Source organism: Colobus angolensis, unplaced genomic scaffold (genome assembly GCF_000951035.1).
Source record: "Colobus angolensis palliatus isolate OR3802 unplaced genomic scaffold, Cang.pa_1.0 Scaffold95, whole genome shotgun sequence".
Taxonomy (NCBI): Eukaryota; Metazoa; Chordata; class Mammalia; order Primates; family Cercopithecidae; genus Colobus; species Colobus angolensis.
This window is the reverse complement of record NW_012123487.1, coordinates 9,264,556-9,291,465: the sequence shown is the minus strand read 5'-3', so window position 1 is coordinate 9,291,465 and position 26,910 is coordinate 9,264,556. Positions and strand designations below refer to the sequence as shown.

The 26,910-nt window shown below is 35.3% G+C and overlaps 1 protein-coding gene across 1 annotated transcript in view; it reads right to left on the bottom strand.

Annotated features, from left to right (window-relative positions):
• The window catches only part of ERBB4 (erb-b2 receptor tyrosine kinase 4), a 1,169,376-nt gene that overhangs the window by 156,260 nt on the left and 986,206 nt on the right, over positions 1-26,910 (bottom strand). Inside the window, exon 19 of the mRNA XM_011932361.1 lies at positions 18,671-18,856. Within this exon, the coding sequence (XP_011787751.1) occupies positions 18,671-18,856 (186 nt within the window). The remainder of the gene's footprint in view (positions 1-18,670; positions 18,857-26,910) is intronic.

Genomic DNA, 26,910 nt, shown 5'->3' with positions numbered 1-26,910 from the left:
AATGAAGCAGTCCTTTGTGGATATTCCTCCTCTAAACAAGTGAAGGAAAACTATCTCTTAGCTCTGGGCTCCCAGTTGTGACACTGTGGAGTGGAAGAGGAGGAGAAAGGCTCTTCTTGGATTCTGACTTCAACCCAACTTTTCCATCCTCCTCTTCTTTCCCCCTTAGTCGGACTGCATCCAGAGTAACTGTGATTCACATGACTTGTTTAGGCTCTTTTCTATGGCTCTGTCATACTTTGTGCTAATTTGGGTGACTATGCTTCTCAAGGTACTTATAAATCAATGAAAATAGAAAATAAGTTAGAAGATGTTCTAAAAATTTGTATTTTAAATTTTATTCCATTCACTTTAGAGAATTGAGAATATTATTTGACAGCTTTGACTAAGAGTAGCCAGGGGAATAAAATTTCTGACTAGTTTTTTTTTTTTAAATCTCCCATTATATTTAAAATACAGATTTCCCTTTAAATAAACAAGGATGCATTTTCAAGTGCTTTAGAATTATTAATAACCAAAACTCCCCCAGGAGTGATTTCTTTGGAGTCCTAAAATCACAACTCTTCAAGGACATAAAGTGGAGCTAATCTACCCACTTACCTGATCCAAGGTAGAGATTTTGAGATTTGTTCAATCCCAAAAGGGAAAAGTGCACCCTAGGTAGTATTTTTCTGTGAAACAACTCTTATTTAGAGTGGTGAATAAGTAAGTTGGCAGAATAAGGCAATCCATATTTTTCCTGCCTGTGTTATATGTGTTTTGGGAATAGAAAAATTTAAAACTTCCAATGTAGCAATTTTTGTTGACAAGAAATTTAGTTATTATGTTGCAATGGGGATTGTTTTGCTGATAAAATTCTTGATTCTAGTAGTCCACCCCTATTAAGTTTATAAATTGTTTATCAGCCTTTTTCCGCACTCACCAGTAGGAAAAGCAAAAAACAAAACATAACAAAAAATAAGGCACTATCTCTAACGACAGCAATATCAGTAGCTTTGAGAATATTATTTCTGTGGGTTGCATTTTCAGTCTTTATTATCATTCTCCCTTGCCTACAATCCAATTTCTTTTAGACCCATATGGTGCCAATTTCTTTAAAGCATATTGTAGTAATATTAAAAATCTCAATCTAAATATCAAATTAGCCCTCAAATCATAAGAAATAAATCCACGTGGGCTCACAGAATTCTCCCTTCAGGCCTTGAGATTTTAGTTATTTGTTTCTTTGTTTCTCAAAAAGAACAAATTGTATTAATGTTGCATTTTATAAAGGACTTCAAATGTGTAGATGTCCCCCAAAGTACTTGACTTTTGTGGCATTTTTAAAAACAATCATAACTTGGAAAATCTCAATATTTGAGTGATGATAATCAAAATTGCTTTGGGCTGAAATTCTGTATTTTGTATCACAGTCCATAGGAGAATTTCAGTCAAGTAATCAACCTGGAAAATACGGTTTTATAATGGAAATGTCGACAGACTCTAGCAGGCACTGCTGTAATATCTTGAATCTGATTTAAAAGAAGTTTTCAATAATGTTTTTCCAAGCCAATCTTTTGGGAAATGCAAGTTAAAAAAAAAGAAAAAGAAAGGTTTTCTACTACCTCTATCTCAATGATTGATGAAAATGTGAGTATTTTGTGGTCAGATACCTCAGGGCACCTGTGAATAAGATTATGGGCACTTGTAACAGGAGAATAAGCATGGAGAGCCTTCTGTCCTGTAAAAAACCACCCAGTTAAAGTCTCACTGCATAGACACATTTTGATATAATGATAATCCATAGGTTCACAGGGATTATACTTGTATGTTCTCAGATGAGGGTAATAATGGAATAAATTATCACCCCACCTAGTCACATTTTAATAGAAACTTTTCATAGGAGGACAATAACAAGAGCAGCTGTGATTAAGATGGTGATTCTAGAATTACTGTAATTTATTATATTGATAGACATAGTCTGTGCTCTCCCATATTCTTTGCAAAATTATGGTACAAAATATCTGCCTTTGGTATATTTTTATACTTCAAATGTTATTATGACACGAAATAAGAGAAACTTTCAATCATTTAATTAAGGCAAACAATCAATTAGGCATGGTACCATCAATCTGAGTTTGTTGTCTTACCCCATTCCTAGAGTTATACAACATAGCATCCCTGAGAGAGGCAGCCTGTGGAAACGCTTAGGTCGACCTGAGGAGACTTTGGGCAGAATCATGGCTCCGTGCTTACCAGCTATGCAACCTTGAACACACTTATGACCTCTTTAAGTCTGTTTTTTCAGGTAAAATGAGAAGGAGTAAACAATACTAACAAGAGTGAGAAAATAATAACGATAGTAAAATGTTACTGAATGCTGATACACATCAGATACTGTTAGGTACTTTGCATACATCAACTCATTTACACATATAATAGTATCAATCTGATAACTTTGTTGTAAGAATTAAGAGACGTACTCTGTGTACTTCATTTGCATGACTTCAGTGAAAATGTTGGCTAGTTTTATTACTACAAGATTTAACTTGCTTCAAAGAACAACACTTAGATTAAAAAGACATAAAGATCATTACTTTCCCTTATTGTTTACTGCTGTGGATTGTCATTATAGATCTATATGAAATCAAACTATAAGACAACCTGTTCCACAGAAGCCCCAATCACAATCAGTCAAGGTCTTGCAAATTGAGGGCTAGAAGGAATTCATGAAATTTCCTCATCTCCAACACAAAGGACCTTTGGCTATACACTCTTGATTTAGAGACTTCCCATATTCTAGATTGGCCCTACATTCTTCCAGTCTATAGTAGAAACTGAGTCATTTCAGGCTGATGTTGTGACTTGATATGCCAAAGCTTTAAAGAAATAGCAATCCAAAATCTTTAAAGCAAAATGTAAATGGCTAGACTCTTAACTTTTTTTTTTAAGGTACAAAAAGATAAAGTAGAAAAGAACACATCATAAGTATACAGGTGAATAACACTTCACAAATTGAGTACACCCATGTGTCGCTCAGATGATGAATAGTAATGATATCATGGAAGCCACCCCATCCATATTGGCTAGATTTTTATGGAAATCTTAAACTTACATAGAAATTAGCACAAGACTATTATTTTATTTAGCACTCAAAGCATTCTTGATGAAAGTTTTATAAATTCTACTTCATTTTAGTAGAATAACTTCAATAAATCTTAATATGTACCACAAAGGATATAAACATAGATGGGATGAATCATTCATTCTATTTTTAAAAATAAAATAACTCTGATTTTAGGGCTCAACTCAGCCTGTCATTTAATCTACAAGGGACTTGATAACAAAATCCATGGCTCAAAGCTTGGATTTTCCTACAATTTCTAGGAGTAAGGCCCCATTAGTAAACTGCATTCATGCTAATGTGCTTGCTTGGGGCGATAATCATTAGAGTTCCTAGTTTCCGTTCTTGCCAGGGAAAGTACACCAAGAGTGGGTGATGTAGTATTGTAATTATACAATTAGCCTTGTCAAGGCATGGAGCATTGGGAATAGTAAGATCTTGAAACCTGAAATATGACTAGCTGATAGATGACTATCATTAAGCTCATCTTTTGTTCACTTTGTGATGAGGTAGAGACTGAGCTTAGGAAAAGGCTCCTTAATGAAGGATAAAATCCTTGACCCAGAGCCACTCTGCTTCATGCGCTCATCACCACTCAGCTCACCCTCCCTTTCCACAACTACATGTATATTTTGTTCATATTTTACCTTAGCCAAATAAAACATCATGAACAGTTGACAAAAAGCTCTTTTTAATCAATCAAATTTAGATAATAGAAAGTGAAATTCGGTACAAATACTGTTTAGCCTATAATCATCACAATAATAGCTGTCAACATTCTATATACCTTTTCACACATACATATTTAATTGGGTATTGTAGTATTGTGGCTACATAGAATGATTCTATATTCAAAATATAAATTATTCTTATGAGTATATTGATGTTCAAGGTGTGTAAAAATAGTACATATGCATACATATATATTTATATGTATATGCCTGTGTACACATATATATACATAGTATAAAAGCATTGTATATTTTGTTTTATCACATGATACTAATAAGAATTATCCTAAATTTTTAAACTTTCTTATAGAAGAAAAGATTGGCATAAAGCCTTAACTGCTTGTTCTCGTTCACTTTCAGTCTGTATTCATTATTAACCTAAGGTTCCTCTTTGTGGCTCAATGCCTTTTGGGGCTTATTGGGCTTTCTTCTGTAACCAGAGTGATCTGCTAAGCCACTTTCCTATGGTTAAATGAGGTGTACAAGTAGGAATTTAGATGTTCCCACTAGGTAAGTATGAGAGGATATAATACTTCCTGATTGGTGTTGCACCCCATCTAGGTTACGTAACTACATAGACCCTTTTCTTCATAGCCACCATTATACTATATTTTTGTACAAATCCATAGAGGAAACCCTTTGAAGTAAGACTGACAAATTGCTAATGCTAGAATCAAACTTAGTGTCCAGAATATTGTATGCCCATTTTAATGTGCAAAACACAAACGTTCAGAAGATGTTTTAAAAAATAAGTCATTATTACAAATATTGATCATGACAAGGCTTGAGCGCATTTAGAAACAAGTAAGTAGGAGTGGATGTGGTTGTAAAGGGATGTCATGAGGCCATGAAACAGCTCTACATCTATGGGGGAGCAATAAACTGGATATGCCAGTCCTCACTGTGCTCCTAAAATCTGCTACAATACCAAGCCTCAAAAAGTCAAGACTAACTGATGAAATTGTGTGAGCACTTTACACACATGAAATATAATTTAATCCATTTGGATTGGGTAGCTTTCACTTTTCTGTTAAAAAAAAAAAAGTACCTTAAAAGTACTAGCTAAAACATAAATTCACAGTAAAGAAATTAAGTTCTTTACTTTCTGGGTGTGAATGGCAGCTGAATAACAAACCTTTGCCATTTATAGAAAGGAGTAACTTACAAGCTGAATTAGAGTTGCTCAGCCTGCCAAACAAAGCCACAGGCAAAGCAAAGCAAAAGGGAAACTTGCTATTTTATAGGTTAGACAAGAAAAAGCCTAAATGACTTTTCTAAGTGAGAGACCTTCATATTTCATGCAAACCCCAGGAAATAATTAAGGCTTCAGTGGAATTCTGGGACCTCTGCTCTATAAACCACCTCAATAAACTTCATTTTCATCTGGTAGTATAGAGATTGTCTCTTATCCCTCACTACCCTTTAAATACTGTCCTCCTTTAGGGCAATGAAAATTTGGCACATAAATAAAAAGCATAAAATTGTTTCAGGGAGGGGATGAACATTGTTCAAATTCAACCAGGTGCTTTATCACCGATTTGGGAGGTTGCAATGTTATTAGACAAACTGATAGAAAGATCAAGAGGGAAAACTATTGGTGGAAAGGGAAGATTAAAAAAAAATTGGGAGATAAACTAAAAACACAAAAAGTATTTCAAAGCAAAAGTAAGCTAGCTGCTTCAAGTAAAATTCTATAGAGAAAAAATTCATTAGCTCATTTAAAAAATTATCACAAGAGGTATATGACCTCGTATTTTAGACCAACTCTCTATCATGCTGTAGTCGTTATAGAACCTAAATTACAAAAAAAGGGTCCACAGGTGTTACAGTCAGGGCTTGGGGCTGGTGCTGGATGTCAGTTAATCTGAACTGGGATATCCGGGTGGCAGAGCAGTTATGGATTCAGGTCTTGACTCTGTCACTGAGAACTGTGACCTTACCTGGACTCTGTCACCTGCTTATGTTTCAGTTTCCCCATCTCCAACACAGCACATTAGATGGTCTTACAGCTGGTTTCTGTGAGGATCTAAAGAATCCTTAGGGTTCCATGAAACCCTGTGTACATGCTTCTGCTGTTGAAATTAGGTTTGGTTTTATTTGTTTCGATTTTAAAGTAAGATTTCACATGAAACAAATTCATGCCTCAAGAATATTTAGAATCATCAACTAGATCTTCTGGGGCTCCCTCCTGCACCAACATTTCAATAGGCTCTGATAATCATTTTTAAAGATTCACCAGTTCCACAGAAGAAACTTTTCTGGGCTGGGTTCTTTCTGTGTCAATTTGTAATTGTTTTCCCTTCCTTGTGTAGAAACAGCAGCAAAATGGCATTATTAAAATATCAATTGATGTTTTGTGCTTGCTACTTCTGAATAAATAGGAAAGTTTTTGTGTTTCTAATCCGGGTTCCCTATGTGGAAAGGGTTTTTGTACTGCAAGATGTAAAATTGCAATTTTGAAGCACCAGCACCCGGAAAATAAGTCTCACTTAGGTTTTGTTGCCTGAGAAATTGACTTATTTCTAGCAATGGAGGTGGAACATGGAAAAGGCAGAACTCAACCGCCTAGAAAACAAAACGCTAGTTTCCTTCAGACTGAAAAGGGAAGGCAGAATCACTGGTGACAGTTCTAGATGGGTCTGGGAGTGGGACTGGGTAGGGAGACCTGTGTTCCTACCGTTACACTGTACTCACAAAGGTGCTCGGCTTCTCATGGGATGGTGAATGCATGGATATCCAGGCCCTGGAGGACTGAGCAGCATGAGACAAAGGTATATGGGACTATGCCCTAGCCACATTGATGGGGTAGAGAGTTATGTGGCAAAGAGCCTCATCACCCCAGTCACCCCAGTCTAGTTCTGCTGATAGAAAGCCTACACCTCTGACATGTAAGTGAGCCCAGGCAAAATCCCAGAGCCACCCAGCAGACCACCAGCAGATTTCAGATTCCTGAGCAATAAACACGTGTGTGTCAAATAAAATAGAGAGGAAGACAATTATTTGGAAGCTAGATAATTGTGCCTGGCTGAGAGATTGGAGGGTTCTGCTGTGATGGGGGTGAACAAGCAGCACCTTTATGAGCCACTGACAAAATTCAGAAAAATGGAGTCCCTGCTCCTGTTTGTTCAGCACTTTGTATGCCTCTTCAGGTTCTTCAGCATCTCTAGAAAGAACCCTGTTGGGACTTCCTCATACATGATAAAGTGGAACTTCAAGCCAATTCTAATAGGTGCTCACCAAGCCAAAATACTTTTTCCCCAGCTTTATTGAGGTATGATTGACAAATAAAAATTGAATGTATTTAAAATGTACAACCAGATGTTTTGATATATGTATGCATTGTGAAATGATGACCACCATTAAGCTAACTAACAAACGTATCCTTCACCTCACCCTAGTTACCATTTTTGTGTATGCATGTAGTAAGAACATCGAGATTTACTCTCTTAGCAATTTTCAAATATACAACACATCATTATTAGCTATAGTCACCCTTCTGTACCTTAAGTCTATACATTTATTCATCATATAACTGCAAGTTTAATCAACAGCTCTTTTCTTCTACCCCAAAGCCCCTGGTAGCCACCATTCTACTCTCTGATACTATAGAATAATTATAATTTAGAAAAAAATAATGTACTATTCCTTAAATCTGATATATCTGACCATACCTATTTCTGATTAACATGAGGAAAGAGGAAATCACGAGGAAAACTTGTCTGGAGAAGACTTGTCTTTTGGCTTCTGGCTTTCCTGGGTCTCCAGCTTGCCAGTTGCTTATTTTAGGACCCATCAGCCTCCATAATCTCATGACCTCATTCCTTAGAATATATATTTCCTATACATATATATTTCCCATATATATATTCTTATATATATTTTCCTATATATATACAAACTAAGTTTATTTCTTAGAATAAATATATATAAATATATATATATATAATATACATGCATTTTATTGGTTCTGTTTCTCTCTAGAAAGCAATATACTTAATATGATTTTTAAATTAATCAATTAATTGTTCCTGGTTAGATCACGGCTGTAATTCTCCTTTGGTATTCAATTCTCAAATCTCTAATTATGACATGTCTTAAGAAATACACTGAGACGCCACAAGAAGTCCATTATTAGGTTCCCCCCCAACTAACTTTTGTTGGGGAGGGGGCGGGGTCTCACTCTGTCACCCAGGTTGGGGTGCAGTGGTGCAATCACACAGCTCACTGCAATCTGCGCCTCACTGGCTCCAGTGATCCTCCCACTTCAGACTGACTTTTTAATTAAAAAAAAAAAAATTAAACATTGTATCTCCATGAAATAATCAATGACTTGTCCATGTTTCTGAGTTCAGTTCTTCTTCCTTAGACTAGTATGCAGTGTGACCCTGGGAGAGTCACTGAAGGTATTTACTGTGAATAAAATCTTACCATCAAGTTAGATTCATGCCGTGACATACACAAAAGATCTAATGACAATTAATCACACTATATAGTGTATTCAAATTTATATGATAGCAGTAAAAATGATAAATCATAAGCTATCATCTTTTTTCTTCCAAAATGTGGTTATATAATTACAAGAAATTTATTTTGATTTTAACAGTGTATTGTCATTAAAGGCAGTTTGGCTATGCCACAAATACTGTGACCTCTAATTTCAATATTTACCTTTTATTGTGACTTTATAAAATATAAAATTTTTTCTGTGTCCAAATATACCCAAGGAATCCATTCAATCAATTGGTATTCACAAACAGTATTAAGTGTCTCTATTACATGACTAACTGTATTAATAAGTGCCAATTTTATATTTTCTATGATGTTAGTAGGGTTATTTCTCTTCTCTAGACTTTTATTTTTTTAAAGTTCTATAATTTGCATAGACATGCATATGACTGAGGCCATATCTACACAAAGCATCTGGTCTTGACCAGAATTCAACTAGAAATGTCATCACCCAGTTCATGCATTTAAATGACATCAGACATTCATATCTGAATTTAATTTTAATTCACGCAGAAGGAAATGGCTGGATTGAATAAGAAACTAAGTTTCTTGCCACTCCATAATTACTACTAGAGAAAAATAGAAAAGAGGAAAGAAAGAAGGTGAATGAAGGCTCTCCTCGTGTAACATATTCAAGCCTTAAGGAAGGCTTCACATCTGTCACAGAAGAGGAATTCATTTCTTAACACAAGAATCTGCTCTCTTTCCAATCATTGTGAACCATGTTTTGAATATGAAAGAAGTTCTTCTCTCCGCTTTGCCCCTTCCACTAACTCCCACTCTGCCACCAATAGCAAAGAAAAATAAAGCCCACAGATACCTGTCCCTGGGCCACAAAAATAATCAGGTTTCATTAGCTCCAATTAGAAATATGACATGGACATTCAAAGTAATTTGGTGATAAAGTAGAGTTGGAAATAAAAAAAAATTGAGAAAATCTATTAAACTGGTCCCAAATTATATTAAACTTTGAAACAATACTAATTTTCTCTGAAAATATAAATGTTAGAATCAATCCGTTGGCAAAAATACACTGAAAAAGTATTTATTTACAAGCAGAATCTAAATTATTTTGGTTAGACACATTACGTTAATTTTAATTCTTAAAAATATTGAATATGTTTTTTAAATTTTTGGAAGAAGTTTAAGTTGAGTGAGTATACAACTTAATCAGGTAATCTGTGAATCATCTTGAAGGCTGCCATGGACCAGTGACATATTTTTAGAATCATCCTTTCAACTAGTTTCAGTGGCAAAACACCAAAAAAAAAAAAAAAAAAGAAAGCCCTTGGAACCTTACATCTGGATATAAGTGCAAATCAATTAGAGCACCGGAAAAAAATCTGTAAATAGGCCAGCAAAGCACTGAGGAAGGTTTTAGGATTTTGAAAAATAATAGTGGCCTATACTCAGTATTCAGGCTTTACAAATACAGCATCAGTGATATACATATCATAAGAAAGCTACAAATGATAGTTTCCTTAGAGCAAAGTCAGAAACTAAAATTTTTGCAGGAATAGTAAGTCAAACCAATATTAACCTTTTCTAGCTTGAGATTGAAAAGTTAGAATTTTTTCTTTGCTCCCCTTCAGTAACAGATTGTCTTAAGAATCTCCCCTGAGCTCAGTTCTTTGTTGGTTCACTGGTGGTTTCATATGTTTTCAATATTCCAAATAATGCAATTTTTTTTTTTCTTTTTTTGAGATGAAGTCTCACTCTGTCACCCAGGCTGGAGTGCAGTGGCACCATCTGGGTTTGCTGTAAGCTCCACCTCCTAGGTTCAAGTGATTCTCCTGCCAGTCTCCCGAGTAGCTAGGACTACAGGCACCACCATGCCCAGCAAATTTTTTTGCATTTTTTTTTTGAGATGGAGTTTCGCTATGTAGCCCAGGCTGGTTTCAAACTTCTGACCTCAGGTGATTCACCCGCCTTGGCCTCCCAAAGTGCTGGGATTATAGACATGAGCCACTGAGCCCAGCCCAATAATACAATTTTTAACATAAAAATTAGAAGCCAAGATAAGAGCACAAGCATCCTAGGAACCTGTGTAGGAAAGTATACGCGGATGAGAGACTCAGGTTCTTTGTTCCAAAGGCCAAAAATATTGAATATTAAACACGAGATTCCCTGCTCTTCTCAGCCTAGTATGGTCTATGAACAAATGCTAAATCTTTTCTATCTGAAATTTTAAGAGTCATATTTTTAAATGACGGTATTTTTTTAAATGTCATAATTAGGATATTCTAATTATAAACTTATATCTGTCCTTACTGTAGTGATTTCAGATGTTATCCAAAATAATACATAGTTTACATTCTTACTTTATGCCAAACAGTAAGTTTAGCACATTACAAACATCATCTTTTCCTTAAAATTACCCTACTAAATAGGAAGTACTGTTATCCCCCTTTTCAGGAGCACAGAGAGATTAATTTATCAAAGTTCACACAGTTAGTAAGTGATAGAGATGAGATTTGAACTCAGAATCTGTAGGGTAAACACAAACTAGTACCAGACTACACATTTTAAATTCTTATTTTACAGTGTCACTTGTAATTAGTATCTATTACCCATAGTAGCTCACGGAATTGTTTTGAGCTTGATTTATTTCAATAGTTACAACATTGTTTGAAAAAGTTCCTCCACAAATGTTCATCTAGCACTTTCTCCTGAAAATGTGGCATAGATGCTGATGATAAAACATTTTCTCATGAAGATAATAACAAGTATTATCCATGATAGAAGTTTTTCTTTTATGGAATTAATGATGAGACACAACTACAGATAAAATAGTATGCTCCCCTTCGGTCCTTTAAATCCAGAGTGCTGTTGAAGGAAAGCAAGCCACTTTAGCTGCAGTGATGCGCATGTGTACAGAGAGGAAAGAATGCAGAGTGGTTTGGAGACCTGGCTCAGGAGTAAGAATTATCTGGTATGGCACTCAGGCATTTCAATATATTTGTGTGTCCTTTTGGACTTAACTTCCCATTTTCCTCATCTATAGACTGGGGAAATAATGATCCATATCTGCTAGAGTTTCAGTAAAGATTTAAAAACATAATGTATGTAAAGCACCAAGGATATGCCAGGTGTGTAATACATGCTTGATCTAAATGGACTCATTCATTGTCAATGTTATTCCAATGCCGCTCTGGACCCAGAGCCACACATTCCTACCCACAGAGCACACGCAGTACCGGAGAGGAAGTGGGCCTAGAAGGGCCTGCAGGTACAGGCAGCTGTAGAGCTGCTAGAAGCTGGGGTGATGCTCTCCCCACTTTCCTGTAGACACCACGGGTACTGTCTGCTTGTTGTCACACAGTTCATATGCTTGCTTGTGATGGAACCTCGGTCTCAGGATCTGTGCTTTTTTCCACTTTGCTACACTGTCTAAGGTGGCTTTTAACTGGAACCCAAGTACAAATAAAGCTTGGTATTCGGCACCTGACTTTGTATAGAGAAAACAGTCCTTTTGGTCACTCACAGACCACAACAGTCAGTCATGATTTTGTTGAATAATCAAAGCTGAACTCGTACATGTTAGGGTCAGTTAAGGATGTCTGCTTTGGGCAACAGCCTACTTTTTGTCTCATATTAAATTAATATCTGAGTTAAACGAAAACGAAAACACCTCACATACACTATTCAGAATCTGCTAAATTGTCTTTTAAAAACTGCTTGCCCAACTTATTAGCAACAGCTATAAAAGAAGAAATTCTCATGATTTCCTAGTATCCTGGATTCATAAAGCATCAAGAAGGCATATGGCATTATATGAGCATGAAATAATAACATGGACTGCTTTGCTTACCAAATTCAGTCAAGTCCAAAGGCAACAAATGCAGAGTGAACATGACTGCCTATAAGAAACAAACAATTTTGGTGTTTAAGTTTGTGTTTTCTATCAAATAAAATGTTGTAGAATGATGAACTAATGGAAAAATGGAAAGAAAACTTACAATACAAATGAAAATATTTTGCAAAACATTTCCTTATAAGGAAGCCCATCAGACTAACAGTGGACCTCTCAGCAGAAACCCTAAAAGCCAGAAGAGATTCAGGGCCAACATTCAACATTATTAAAAAAGAGAAATTTCAACCGGATATTTCATATCCAGAGAAACTAAGCTTCATAAGCAAAGGAGAAATAAGATCTTTTTCAGACAAGCAAATGTTGAAGGAATTTGTAACCATCAGACCTGCCTTACAAGAGCTCCTGAAGGAAGCACTAAATATGGGAAAAAAAGACCATTACCAGTCACAGAAACACACTGAAGTACACAGATCAGTGACACTATAAAGCAACCACACAAACAAGTCTGCATGATAACCAGCTAACATCATGATGACAGGATCAAATCCACACATTTCAATACCAATCTTGAACGTAAATGGGCTAAATGCCCCAATTAAAGGCACAGAGAGTAGCAAGCTGGATAAAGGCATAAAGTGGCAACTAAGACCTATTGGTATGCTGTATTCAAGAGACTCAACTACATGCAATGACAACAATAGGCTCAAAATAAAAAGATAGAGAAAAATCTGCCAAGCAAATGGAAAAGAGAAAAAAATAGGGGTTGCAATTCTAATTTCAGAAAAAGTAGCCTTTAAACCAAAAAAGATCAAAAAAGACAAAAAGCGGCATTACATAATGGTAAAGTGTTGAATTCAACAAGAAGACCTAACTATCCTAAATATATATGTGTGCAACACAGGAGCACTGAGATTCAGAAAGCAAGTGCTTAGAGACATTCAAAGATATTTAGACTCCCACACAATAATAGCGGGAGACTTCAATACCCCACTGACATTACCAGACAAATCATTGAGACAAAAAAATTAACAAAGATCTTCAGAACCAAAATTCAGCACTAGATTAAATGGACCTGATAGAAATCTACAGAATTCTCCACCAAAAACAGTAGAATATACTTTCTTCTATTTTTAGAAAAATAAAATTATTTTTTTAATTTTTTGTGGGTACGTAGGTGTATATACTTATATGGTATGGAATATACATTCACCTCATTGCCACATGGTACGTACTCTAAAATCAACCACCTAATGCACATAAATACTCCTCAGCAAATGCAAAAGAATTGAAACCATAACAGTCTCTCTCTCAGATCACAGTGCAACAAAAATGAAATTCATGACTAAGAAAATATTGACATTCTTCACAGAACTAGAGAGAACTATTTTAAAATTCATATGGAACCAAAAAAGAGCCTGAATAGCCAAAGCAATCCTAAACAAAAAGAACAAAGCTGGAAGCATCATGTTACTCAACTTCAAGCTATACTACAGGGCTATGGTATCCAACACAGCATGGTACTGGTACAAAGCCAGACACACAGACCAATGGAATAGAAGAAAGAACCCAGAAATAAGGCTGCACACCTTCCACTATCTGATCTTTGACAAACCTGACAAAAAACAAGTAAGGGGGAAAAATTTCCTATTTAATAAGTGGTGCTATAATAACAACTGCCTAGCCATATGGAGAAGATTTAAACTGGACCCCTTCCTTACATCATATACAAAAATCAACTCCAGATAAATTAAAGATTGTAATGTAAAACCCAAAACTATAAAAAACATGGAAGACAACCTAGGCAATACCATTCAGGACATAGGCATGGGCAAAGATTTCACAATGAAGATACCAAAAGGAATTGCAACAAAAACAAAAATTGACAAGTGGGATTTAATTAAATCAAAGAGCTTCTTCGCTGCAAAAGAAACTATCCACAGAGTGGAAAGACAATCTACAGAAAGGGAGAAAATTTTTGCAAACTATGCATTCGACAAAGATCTAATATCTAGCATCTATAAGGAACTTAAACAAATAGATAAGAAAAAAAAAGAACCCCATTAAAAAGTGAGCAAAGGACATGAACAGACACTTTTCAAAAGAAGTCGTACATGCAACCAACAAGCGTATGAAAAAAAGCTCAACATCACTGATCATTAGAGAAATGCAAATCAAAACCACAAAGAGATACCATTTCACACCAATCAGAATGCTGGTGAGGTTGTGGAGAAAAAAGGAACATTTATATGTTGTTGTATGGTGGGAGCATAAATTAGTTCAACCACTGTGGAAAGCAGTCTAGCAATTCCTCAAGGAACTAAAAACAAAAGTACCATTCAACCCAGGAATCACCTTCCTAGGTATATACCCACAGGAATATAAATAATTCTATTATAAAGACACATGCACAGGTATGTTCATTGCAGAACTCTTCCCAATAGCAACAACACAGAATCAACCTAAATACCCATCAATGGTAGACTGAATAAAGAAAACGTGGTAAATATACACCTTGGAATACCAGGCAGTCATGAAAAAGAAGAAGATCATATCCTTTGCAGGAACCCGGATGGAGCTGTAGGCCATTATCCTTAGCAAACTAACAAGGAATAGAGAACCAAATACCACTTGTTAGCACTTATACGGAGGAGCTAAATGATGAGAAAGCATGGATACATAGAGGGAAACATACACTGGAGCCTACTTTAGGGTGAAAGGTGGCTGAAATCAATACAAATTTATTCTCTTAAAGCTCTGTAGGTTGAAAGTCCACCATCAGTTTCACCAGGCTATAAAATCAAGGTACAGGCAGGCCTGTATTTCTTCTGGAGATTCTAAGAGAGAGTCTGTGTCCTTATCCTTTCCAGCTTCTAGAGGCGCCCACATTCCTCAACATATGGTCCCTTCCTCCATCTTCAAGGTGCACCGCTCAGTTCTGATCTGTTTGTATGTCTCCTGTCTCCTGCTCTGATCCTCCTGCCTTCTAATTACAAAGACCCCTGTGATTACAATGGGCCGATCTGGATAATCCAGGAAAATCTCATCTCAAGATCCTTAATTTAATTACATCTGCAAAATCCCTTTTAACATGTAAAGCAACATTCACAGATTCTGGGGATAGAATGTATTAGCATCTTTGGGGGTGGGATATTATTCAACCTACCACAGGTAGATACCATTTATCATGTTCTTTTTGCAGATGAGAAAAAAAAATATAGTAATTATTAATACCACCATATACAATGAGAAACAAGAATCAGAGGCTAAACAACACAAACTCACAAAACTTAAAAGTGGGCACCAACATACAAATATAGTGTTTCTAACCTTAAGTCTGATTCCACTACACAATTCTGCTCGCAAAGTAGAAAAAAATAATAAAAGAAGGACTCCCTGCTTAAGGGTAAATTTTGTTATTTTCTTGGGTTAAAAATAATTACTATATATTTATTGAATGGCTAACTGTAAGTAAGATCCAATTTTAGGTTCCGGTAATAAATAAGAATCAGATACAGTCAGTCTCAAGGTAATCCTTCATCTTTCCATATATTTAAATACCTATAATTCCTAAATGTATATACACAGTACTGACCGAATTTAATTACCTCATTAACATTCCCAGTTTCATGTTCTATAAACTTTTCCAATGTGCCAAGTCTGAAACTGAACTCTTGATTTTTTTCTACAAATGTTCATCCCCCATCCTTCACCACCTCAGGAAATGATCTTACCATACTCCCCTCCCTCACCACCTACAGCTAATCAATAATTGAATACCTTAAATTTTGCCCCCCAAATATATCTTAATTCCATCTACTTCTCCTTATTGGCATTGCCTCCAGAATCCTAATTAGCATCTTCATTTTCATTCTTATATCGCCTCAATCTAACCTCCATACACAAACTAGCATGATCTATTTAGAATATAAATGAGATTATGCCAATTGCATGTTAAAATACTTCAGTAACTACCTACAGCACTTACAATAAAATTCAAACTTTTCTTGCTATACTGGGTAACCATATAACATGTTCTGTTTAGGACTTTTCTGTGCCTGTCGTCCTGGTATAACTAGTAAAACAGTCTCCTTTCATGCCTAAAATTATTCCATTTGGGTGATAAGTCTCTTGATCATCACATCTGCAGAGCCCTGTGTGATCTTTCTTTTGCCTAAATATTATTCTCATAGCTGAAGCCTTCTCCCTCAGGACTCAGTGCCTTCTCTTAAGTCTCCCTAGCAGTTGGCTTTCTTTAAAATCTGAACCACAGTATTCAATCCTATAGTTAATTCTTTCATTTGTTGAATGTCTCTTCAATCCATTAGGGTGCACAGAGAGAACCAGGCCCATATCTGCATTATTTACTCCTACATATCTCAGTCAGCATCGTATCTGAAACATGATAAAAGCCCACCAGTATCTGTTGAAGATTAATGACTAAATAAGCTTACCATACAGGCAGAGAGATAGTAAATGTATAGTATGACATTTATATAATATAAATGTGTTCAAGATATCAACTACCAAAATTAATACGAAAAAGAAAATAATTACTTCTGCCTGCAGAGAAGGGTTGATTAGGAAAGACTCCATAAATGGAGGATGCCCAAACAGTGTTGATGGATGAATAAGATCATGCAGTGTGAACCAAGAAGCCAAGAGAACACTTCTAAGCTTAGGGGATGGCATTTGCAAAGGCAAAAAGGTATAAAACTGTGATTATTCAGGAAACTGAAAGTAGTTTATCTTATTAGAGTGTACAATGTTGTATAAATGATATATTAATAACACAAACCTTAAGGACAAAGCCTAAATTGTAGAGACCACAGCAGAAAATACAGAGAGCACTCACAAATTTGAAGCTTAGCGTTTTTTCTTTTTCTTTTTGTTTTTTTTTTTGAGATGGAGTTTCCCTCTTGTTGCCCAGGCTGGAGTACAATGGTGTGATCTCGGCTCACTGAAACCTCCACCTCCCAGGTTCAAGCAATTCTTCTGCCTCAGCCTCCTGAGTAGCTGGGATTACAGGCATGCGCCACCACGCCCAGCTAATTTTGTATTTTTAGTAGAGATGGAGTTTCTCCATGTTGGTCAGTCTGGTCTCAAACTCCTGACCTCAGGTGATCCACCTGCCTTGGCTCCCAAAGTGCTGGGATTCCACGTGTCAGCCATTGCACCCAGCCTGAAGCTTAGCTTTGTTTTCATTTATAGTCCTAGAATGATTTGATAAATTCTATTGCATAGTTAACTCACCTTATAAATTACAGAAGTTCTTAGATAAATCTGTTTCTGAAGTGTTATATTTCAAACCTCATTGCCGTAAAGAATCCTCACAGTTGCAGTTATTACATAACAGTCACAAAATTATAATACATAGTCCATAAGGCAACTCTACTGGAGAGTTATGGTGTATAGAACTAAGCTGAGCTGTTCTGTCAAATAAATTTTTGGGTTTAAATTTTAATAATTATGTTAAATTTCTTTTTTCTAAAATATGCTTTTATTCATTATTAGATTATTAAAAAAACAGGCCAAAGCCACTATGTTATGATTTTGGCATTTATATTGTACAAATGTATAGACAAAAATATCTATGGAATCTGAAAAGACTTCGGGTTGTATTTTGATATAACTAAGAGTTGACACAATTAATACTCATCATTGACCTATTTCTCTAGAAACAGAAAATTATCAAGAAAGATATATGGTATAGATAATCACAAATATTTGCTTTGAACATTTAGAATGTATACTAGAAGCTGCGCACTAGCGGACTGCATGACAAGAATGCTTTGTTTAGACTCCAAAGTGTTTCAAAAATTGACTTAAGATTTAAATTTGGGAAATCACAAAAAATCCAGAATTCTGGCCACTCTTAAAAAAATTAAAAGATCAGATAACTCTAGTAATATTCCCCAAATCACAGTCCCCTAGAAACTAGTAGATGCTCTCTGGTTAACCACAGACCCACCTCCCCCATCACCCCAGACCGCTGCCCTTATATATGTGACATGTCTAAGCCTTTGTGTAAGACTAAAACTCTCAACCATTAATGATCAATTGAAAATCATCAAAAAGACTAAGAATATATTTAGATTTTGCTCATTTGTAATACTGAGAATTAAACACACAGGCTGTCTTTTAAAATCGTCTAAATATGAAAAAATTCAGACATTCGACCCTTTCTTTCTTGGATTTTATCAGTTAACTAGACTGTACCAAAACAGATAAGCCAAATAAATTCAGTATAATAATTCCTCCCCTTGACTAGCAAGCTCTTTGTTTTGGCATCCAGTCAATTCAATTAAAATTATACAACCCAATAATCTAAAAATATGTATTATGTATTTAATCTGTAGTTTACCTAAAAGTACCTGTCTGTTATGTATCTTTCAGTGTAGCAAATATACTTTATTTTATTTAAATGGGAAGATGACATATTTTCAATATGAAAACTGTTCTAGGTTAGCAAATATTAACCTGAAAATGTCGTTCCCATAGAAATTGACAGGCACTTACCTTAGCTATCTGGACACACCAGTTAAGCAGCAGTTGTGACCCAATGTTATCCTTGTGCTCGTGGACATACTCCAACAGGCAGCCATGGGGCATAAGTTGAGTAACCAGCTGGATGGTTGGGCTCAGACACACACCCAGCAACCGGACTAGGTGTGGATGATCCATACTTGCCATGATCAGAGCTTCCTGTAAGAAAAAAATGCAATACCATCATTTCTACTCAAATTTTCTTAGATTTAGAGTTACTTCCATTGTACTAATGGTGCTGATGATTTTTTAAAAATGTACTCAGTGGAATCAATCAAAATCGAAAGATATTATTTCAGTTATTCTATCTTTAAAGTGATTTAATTCAATAAAATTAAATAAACAACAAAATCTCTACATGCATTTACATGGAAGCCGTTATACAATAACTGCCTATAAAATTAATAGCAGCATTTTCTCCTTTGTAATATAAGCAATATGAGATTTTATTTATTGCCAAGTAAGTCAAAATGAATTCCAGCTTAAATTATGGATTTTTAACCTTTGACCTTTGCTCTAAAGTAAAATAATCTATACGAATTTAGTTAGTTGCAAGTAGAGTAAGGTGAGCTGAACTTCGAAGTCACCCATTATTGGTGTAGAGTTGAACAGCTTACAATGGTGTCAAGTATAAATCATAAATATGGAAATGTAGATAATTACAAGTATTATATCTATTGTCAATTTATATAAAATAATAAACATTTTAATAAGACATTTTGTTTCATAATTTTACCTTTCCTAAAATTTATTTCATTTTCAAAATTATAAGTGATATCTTATTCATAGATTCATAAAATTTGAGAGCTGAGACTATAAAAATTTGACTACTCCAACTTTTATATTTCATAAAATGAGAAAACTGAGTTACAATTTTGCATCAGAATCATAAAGACACCACTGCTTAATGGGGATAAAAGTGGACATATGATGGTTATTTAGTGCATCCCAGTTAGCTTCAAATAAAAAGTTATTATAAGACTCTTTATTGTAATTTGAAACAGATATAACTGTAAAATAAATGTTTAGGTACTTTGTTATGGTTTGATTTGTGCTTTTATATTATGAAAGCCAATAAAATATTGTTCATCTCCTATGAAAACAATAGTAAATTTTTGCTTTTAAAAGCTATGTAATATCACCTACATACTATTCTTGTTAATAATATTTAATTTGAATCTAATCATAAGGAAAAAAAATCAGACAAATCCATACTGCAGGACATTCTACAAAGAAACTGGCTTGTACTTATTTAAAATGTCAATATTAGGAGAAATGTAAAAGAAGAGTGTGGTGTTCAAACTAACATTTATTACAGAAATAGGGCAATGCCGCATTTTTGGCTCTTGGGTTAAAAAATATATAAAACATTATTGGGACAATCGAGGAAACCTAAATAGGGACTATATATCATGTAATATTATATCAACGTTAAATATTTGAGAGTGATAATGGTATTGCAGCTGTGTAAAATAGTATTCTTTGATTTTAGAAGATCCTGAAATCTTTATGGATGAACTATCTTGCGTCTTCAATTTACTTTCAAATAGTTTACTCACACAGGGAAGGAGAGAGAGATATATAATATATGTACCTGTATCTATGTGTTTGATGTGTGTATACAAATATATACACACAAATACTCGCACATACACATGGAGGGTGTAATACGTATATGGCAATTGATTATCAGTCGATTTTTCTACATGAAGGTACAGTATTCATTGTATTACTCTTGAGCATTTTATATAACTTTGAAACATTTCAAAATAAAAAAATTAAGGACACAAATTATATTGAGTTTCTGTTTAAGATGGCATGGCAGATCGAATTCACAAATTACTTCCCTTCCCTCTTAATTTCACTATACTGACAAAAAAAATAATTAATTTTAAAAGGCAGACACCAACAATCATAGAAAGGAGGCAATAACGATGGAATAGTAAAAGTAGGAAGTGGCTTATCAGTGTTAGCCAACTTGGTAAACATAAGCAATCTGAAGCCTAATTTAATGGGGGGAAACTGAGAAGCAACCCAGTAATGTATAACACCAAAGGCTGAGGAGGAGGAGTATTACAAACCTCCATAAATGGAGCAAAAGAACTGTTTTCAGCAGGATTGCTTCAGAGTACATTTGGGAAACACTTAGACTACAGATCTCCTTCTTCCCTTTACCCTTAGGAAATCTTAAACCAAAAGAACTGGACTGTGGATATCAGGCAAAATGGAAAGAAAAGTACTCTGGGGAAAATAGAAGTATTACATAAATTTACATATGATAAAAATATGGACCATTCTTCCATTCCATCCCCCAAATAGAGCTGTGACTTCAAAATTCTCAAAGTTTTGTTTAAACCTAGAATTTTACACCCAGCAGCATTTCAACCAAGTGAATGCATACAACAGACATGTTCAGATGTGCCAAATCTTAACACATTTACCTTCTGTGCTTCCTTTCTTTGTAAACGTGCTCATAAAAAAGGGACAGGGTGTTAGAAGAGTACATAAAATCAAGGAAACAAACATCAAGCATAAATTATGGAAATGCAAAAAATATAGTGAAAAATTTTCTAGAATAAAAGCCATACAACAAATGGAAATAGCAGCCGGCTAAGACTGGAACAGGTCAAGTAGCTCTGGGAAAGGTGACCCAAGACGATGAAATTGATAGAATGCCTGATGAACTTAAAATACATTAAGAAAATATTTATTTTTCTAGTAGGAGTTGAAGGTCAAATTAGTGATAGATACACAGAAAACTAAACTAAAGTGAAAAAAGAAAAAATTAACCCGAGATAAAACACAAAGATATGCACAAGAAAGACTCAGAAAGGTGAGGAGCTGTGAGGGGAGTGGATGATGAGAGATTGCTCAATAGGTAAAATGCATGTTATTTGAGTGATGGCTACACTAAAAGTATTGACTTCCCCATTATGCAATCTCTGTATGTAACAAAATTATACTTGTACTCATAAATTAATACAAATAATTAAAAAGAAAATCAGACTATACAGCACAACTGGGAATAGTTACATAATCATAACAGTGTAAACATGAAATACTGATATAATCAGAAGTCATGTAACTGTGGGAAAATGGGGATACAGAGGATGCCCTTCTGAAAAGTGGTGATGGGAATGGAGTGAAAGGTATATAATAACCATTGCTGGTTGCAAAAAGTTAGTATATGATACGTAGACTAAAAAGAAAAAATTAAGACTTTGCAGTATAAGCATATTATTTAAATGTACAGAGTTAGGTAACAGAAGAAAGTTCCAAAAATTTGAAAGTGATTGATTTGGGCAGTGGAAAATGGGGTCAGGGAAAGGACAGTAGGATAGCTAGCAGGCTACCTTTCATCATCAGTTTTGTCAAAATATTTCACTTTTTTATGATTACCTTACAGCTACTTGTGAGGACATTATCCCCTTTAACCATCCCTACTATTTTACTGCTGCTGAGTTACAAGAGTGCCTTCCAAGAGTTATTCACAAATATGCAGTGTTTGATGGGGTATGTGGGTTTCCCAGATCCAGCCAAGGGCTTATTGTGAGGTCTAACATGTTATTTTTTCAGTAAGGAAGAGCGGGGCAGCATGGGAACATGCCTGGAGAAAGGAGTGATAGAAGACCAGACAAAAGAAGTAAGCTGGTAAAATGCTGTCACTCTCCCTCAAAGGACTTTTCATTTCTGAGGTTTGGTGGTAAAAGCTGAAATCATTGTTTTTCAGATGGCTTCCAAGTAAAAAAAAAATACTTTAATTCTCTATTCCCTAGCTGCCCCAGGGAACAAGAGTCACAGAAGAGAGACGAGTTTCTATGCTTTCTTGCTGAGCCCACAAGGACTGCAACATGATGAGGACAGGAAGTTCCGGGAGCACTGTGAGGCATCACACCTAGAAAGGACTTCAGCATACTCACGTGGTAGCAGTCAGCAGTAACAGGAGTGGGACCTCTCCAATGGCTCAGAGAGAAAAGAATCAACAGAGGGACCAGAACTGGTAGGAAAGATCACTATAGAAACCACAGAAGCATCCTTACATGGTACCAGTCAGCAGTAACAGGAGTGGGACCTCTCCAACAGCTCAGAGAGAAGAGAATTCATCATGGGGATCAGAACTGGTGAGAAAGATCACTGTAGATACCACAGGGAGACTGCAGCTGGAAGACTGGATTATAGGTAAATAGGAGACACCCGACAAGTTTCCAAAATATCTGTGGAGACTGCTTTGGGGTGCGGGGTTTTGCATAATTAGCTGAGCCAGAAATCTATGTTATTACTATTCATGTGGCCTCCTCTGGATTCACAAGGTGAAAACATTTGGTTTCACTTCTTGTGTATCTCAGTCAACATTTGCAATAAAGCAAAGCAACGTAGTTATAAAGAAAGTACGGATGAAAATATTAGCCAACTTAAATGACCTATTATTACCTATTATTTAATCTGGTATTAACTGTATTCACAGTGTAAAGCAGAGGGTTCTTTCATTGAATTATAACATGCACATGTAAAAATATATACACACCACCAAATCAGCAAAACATCTAATTAGATTAAATCACTAATTTAATTATGTTTTAAGCTAGATACTTAATTAGATATTAAATATTAGATATTAAATTAAATTAAATTTATACTTATGTTATTTCTTTTTTGGTGGCTCTGGATTTTTTGTGTATATGAAAGTCACCTGCTCACAGTTACAAGTGTAGCTCCACTCCCAGATACTCAGGTTTAGAAGATCTTAGGCATCTCCATTTGTAGCAAGCTCCCTTGTTAAAGGAACTTAGGAAATATAAAATGTTGAGAACCTCTAGCACATCTCGATGTCGCCATCGAATGTGTGTTTCTATAATCCATTGCAAAAGCAATAACAGGTAATAATTATTTGATCCTTATTATAATCCCATGAAGCAGTTCAAACTCAAAAGTAATTCTCAGCTGCAAAATGGGGAAACCGAAACTCAATGAGATAACCGGCCCAGGTCATGAGACTTGTTAGTAGCAGGATCAGTAAACACTCAGGATTTTTATTCTGACTGTAGTGTTATGAGAGTAAAAATATCATACTTTTTACTTCATTTTCATCAGCACATTACAGTGTCGACCTTTACCTTTTTAGCAAGACAGCCCCAAACTCCTCACATTAGCCCTACCTGCATGAATTGGGTCAAACTATCTTTTGCTGGCTGAGTGAGGTGGCTCACACCTGTAATCCCAGCACTTTGGGAGGCTGAGCCAGGTGGATCACGAGGTCAGGAGTTTGAGACCAGCCTGATCAACATGGTGAAACCCCGTCTGTACTAAAAATACAAAAATTAGCCAGGTGTGGTGGCATGCGCCTGTAATCCCAGCTACTCAGGAGGCTGAGGCAGGAGAATTGCTTGAATCCAGGAGGTGGAGGTTGCAGTGAGCTGAGATTGCACCACGGCACTCCAGCCTGGGTGACAGAGTATGACTCTGTCTCAAAAAAAAAAAAAAAAAAAAAAATTATCCTTTGCTTCCTGAGGACCAACTAAAATCAAATAATACATTTGTGCTTACAGGTAAACTGTCATCACTTTACAATATGTTTTCAGAACAAGCCAAATAAAACATTTCTCTCTGATTTACCGAGGGTAGTATTTGATAAATGTTATTTATTAAGGTAAAGAGAATGGTACAATGTAAGGTAGAAGAAAGATGTTAGGGTTACTTTTGCATTTGAAAAGTTTACATTAAGGGGTGTAGAAAAGTCACACGGAAGTTCTCTTTTTAAAAATCTATTAGTAAGTCCTGGCAAAAAGGCTGGGGTTCTATTAAGAAAAATTGCTCATCACACTACAAAGAGTATTTGAAACCAAATTGCAGAGTATTTGCATAATAGTTCTCTTTTTTTGAAGAAAGAAACATGAACAAGACACTAATTGTAGGTTGCATTTTTTTTTTTTTTTCATAAAGGAAATAGCAGATGGCTGGTTGGGAGGATAGAAGAGTAGATAAAGAAAAGGGAATATGAATTTATTTAGAGTGATGAGTGGGATAAAAAGGGGAAAAAATCCCAATATTTTAATCATAGAGTGTCCATTTTCAATAAATTACTCTGTGTTAAACTTAATGTCCTCTGTTACCTATTTTTGTGTGGGACCTATGGAGGCAACTTTGGAATCTTCGCTGCTGTCACTAGAAAATGTCGCTGAAGACCATGGGAATAAATACAACCTGACAGGGACATTATCTGTTTTTCCAGAAAAAAATTATTCTGTCTTTATTTTCCTTTTTTGCTTTACATTTTTTTTTTTTTTGGTCTTGTAGGTAAATTTAAGAGTTTTCTCATTGAACAGAAGGGAATAATGTAACAGGTGCTATAGTAAAAATTCTAAAACAAAAATATTTTTCTTTATAATGAAGTCTGGTGTAAATAAGGACTTTTTAAAAAAGCCATCAAGGGACTACCAAGGTATAGATAAAAAAAGCTCTGAAGCATGTATGTCAAGTCTCTAGCCACATATTATCTATATCTCTATTTCAGCCTGAAGACACTTTTGTATAATAATAAGTGAGCAATAGTAAGTGTACAATAAGTGAGCTTTTCTTTTACATTCAGCTATCATTCTGCACAACCACCAGATATTTATATCTTTCCACTTTAGTTTCTCATACTATTTAGTGGTTTCACAAAGACAAAAGGGAAGAAAAAACCATATTGCCAGTGAAAACTTATAGGTTATTCTGTTTTTAAAAATGTTAACTTCAGCCGAACTCTGTTTCGTTATATCTATGGTCCATTAATGCAATACCCTCCAGCTGAAAACCAGGAAAATCTCATTGCATCAGAGATAGGGAAGATAAAAAGAGAGATAGAGGAAAAGAAAAGACAGACAATTAATGTAAACATATAACACTACGCTTCATGCAACCATCAGCAGATCTGGGAGTGCTTGAAAGAAATGCTGCCCCTAAAGACAGTGAGAGTGCTAGTCACGAAGAAAGCAAAGAAGATAAAGACGGCCACAATGATGAAAAATGAAATAAAATCACTGGTCCATAATAATTTTTTTACTAACTTGCTTTGCTGCAGATGGTTCGAAGATAATAAAATAAATGAAATCAGCATCTGTTCCTTCATGTCTAGAATAAATTATAATTTATTTGGGTAAATAGGTGAGCAGTAATTAGAGAGGCTGAATTAATATGCCATTAGTTTAAGTTTGTCCACATCACTCAGTAGCCTTACCCCTCCCTTCCAATCCTTGGTATCACTTTTGTGGACTTCAACAATCAGATGAGGACTCTTCTAAACTTTGAAGTCAGCACTTTCCATCTCCATTCTACATCATTCACCCACTGGGTGGCCATATGTTAGATTTAGTCAGTAACACTGCTGTACAATGAAGACCTTTTGAAGAAGTCTACATTGTGAAAGAATTCTACTTTCTGTTTTCCCTCTTTTTACTTTCACTCCTGATTACACTGAATTTCCATCCTTATTATATTTCTCTGTCTCTTCAGTTTTATATTTCTTCATTTAAAAATGTTTATTGAGAATCTGCTATTTGCCTGGCACTGTGATTGAAGTTGTGTCTATAAAATAATCTCCAGTCTCAGGGAGCTTTCATTGTACTTGGAGAGGCAACAAGTAAATAGGAAAGCCAAATAAACATAAAACAGATGCATAAATATTTTTAAATTACATTAAGAGGTATCACAGAAATAAACAGTGTTGTGATAGATAACGAAATGGTGGTCACAGAGCTACTTTAGATAAGGAGAGCCAGGAAATGTGTCCTGAGATCAGATTTATGAGACAAAGTCATATATATAAATAACTGGAAAGAGCATTCAAGGAAAAGCATGACCTAAAAGTCTGGCATATTTTGGAAGCTCTGAGAAGGCTCATGTACTTGGAATTTAGCAAGGGCTATAATGGCATGAGATGAGATTGAAAAGGTGGGTAGGGACCAGGTCACATAGGGCCTTGCAGTCATAAAGGATTTAAATCTTAAATCCTTAAGAAGATTGGATTTATTCATAAATCTTTTAATGCCTGGTTTCTGTTATACTTCATTTACCTCTATCATAGCCTGATCTCCAATATTAACTATTACAATAAAGGACTTGCCAATATCATATAATTTTCTCTCCCTTGATGTTTCCATTTTGCTGCTCTTTGGCTGAAGGTAATTCCCCTCATCGCCATTCTCAATCTTTCTTTTTTTTTTTTTTTTTTTTTT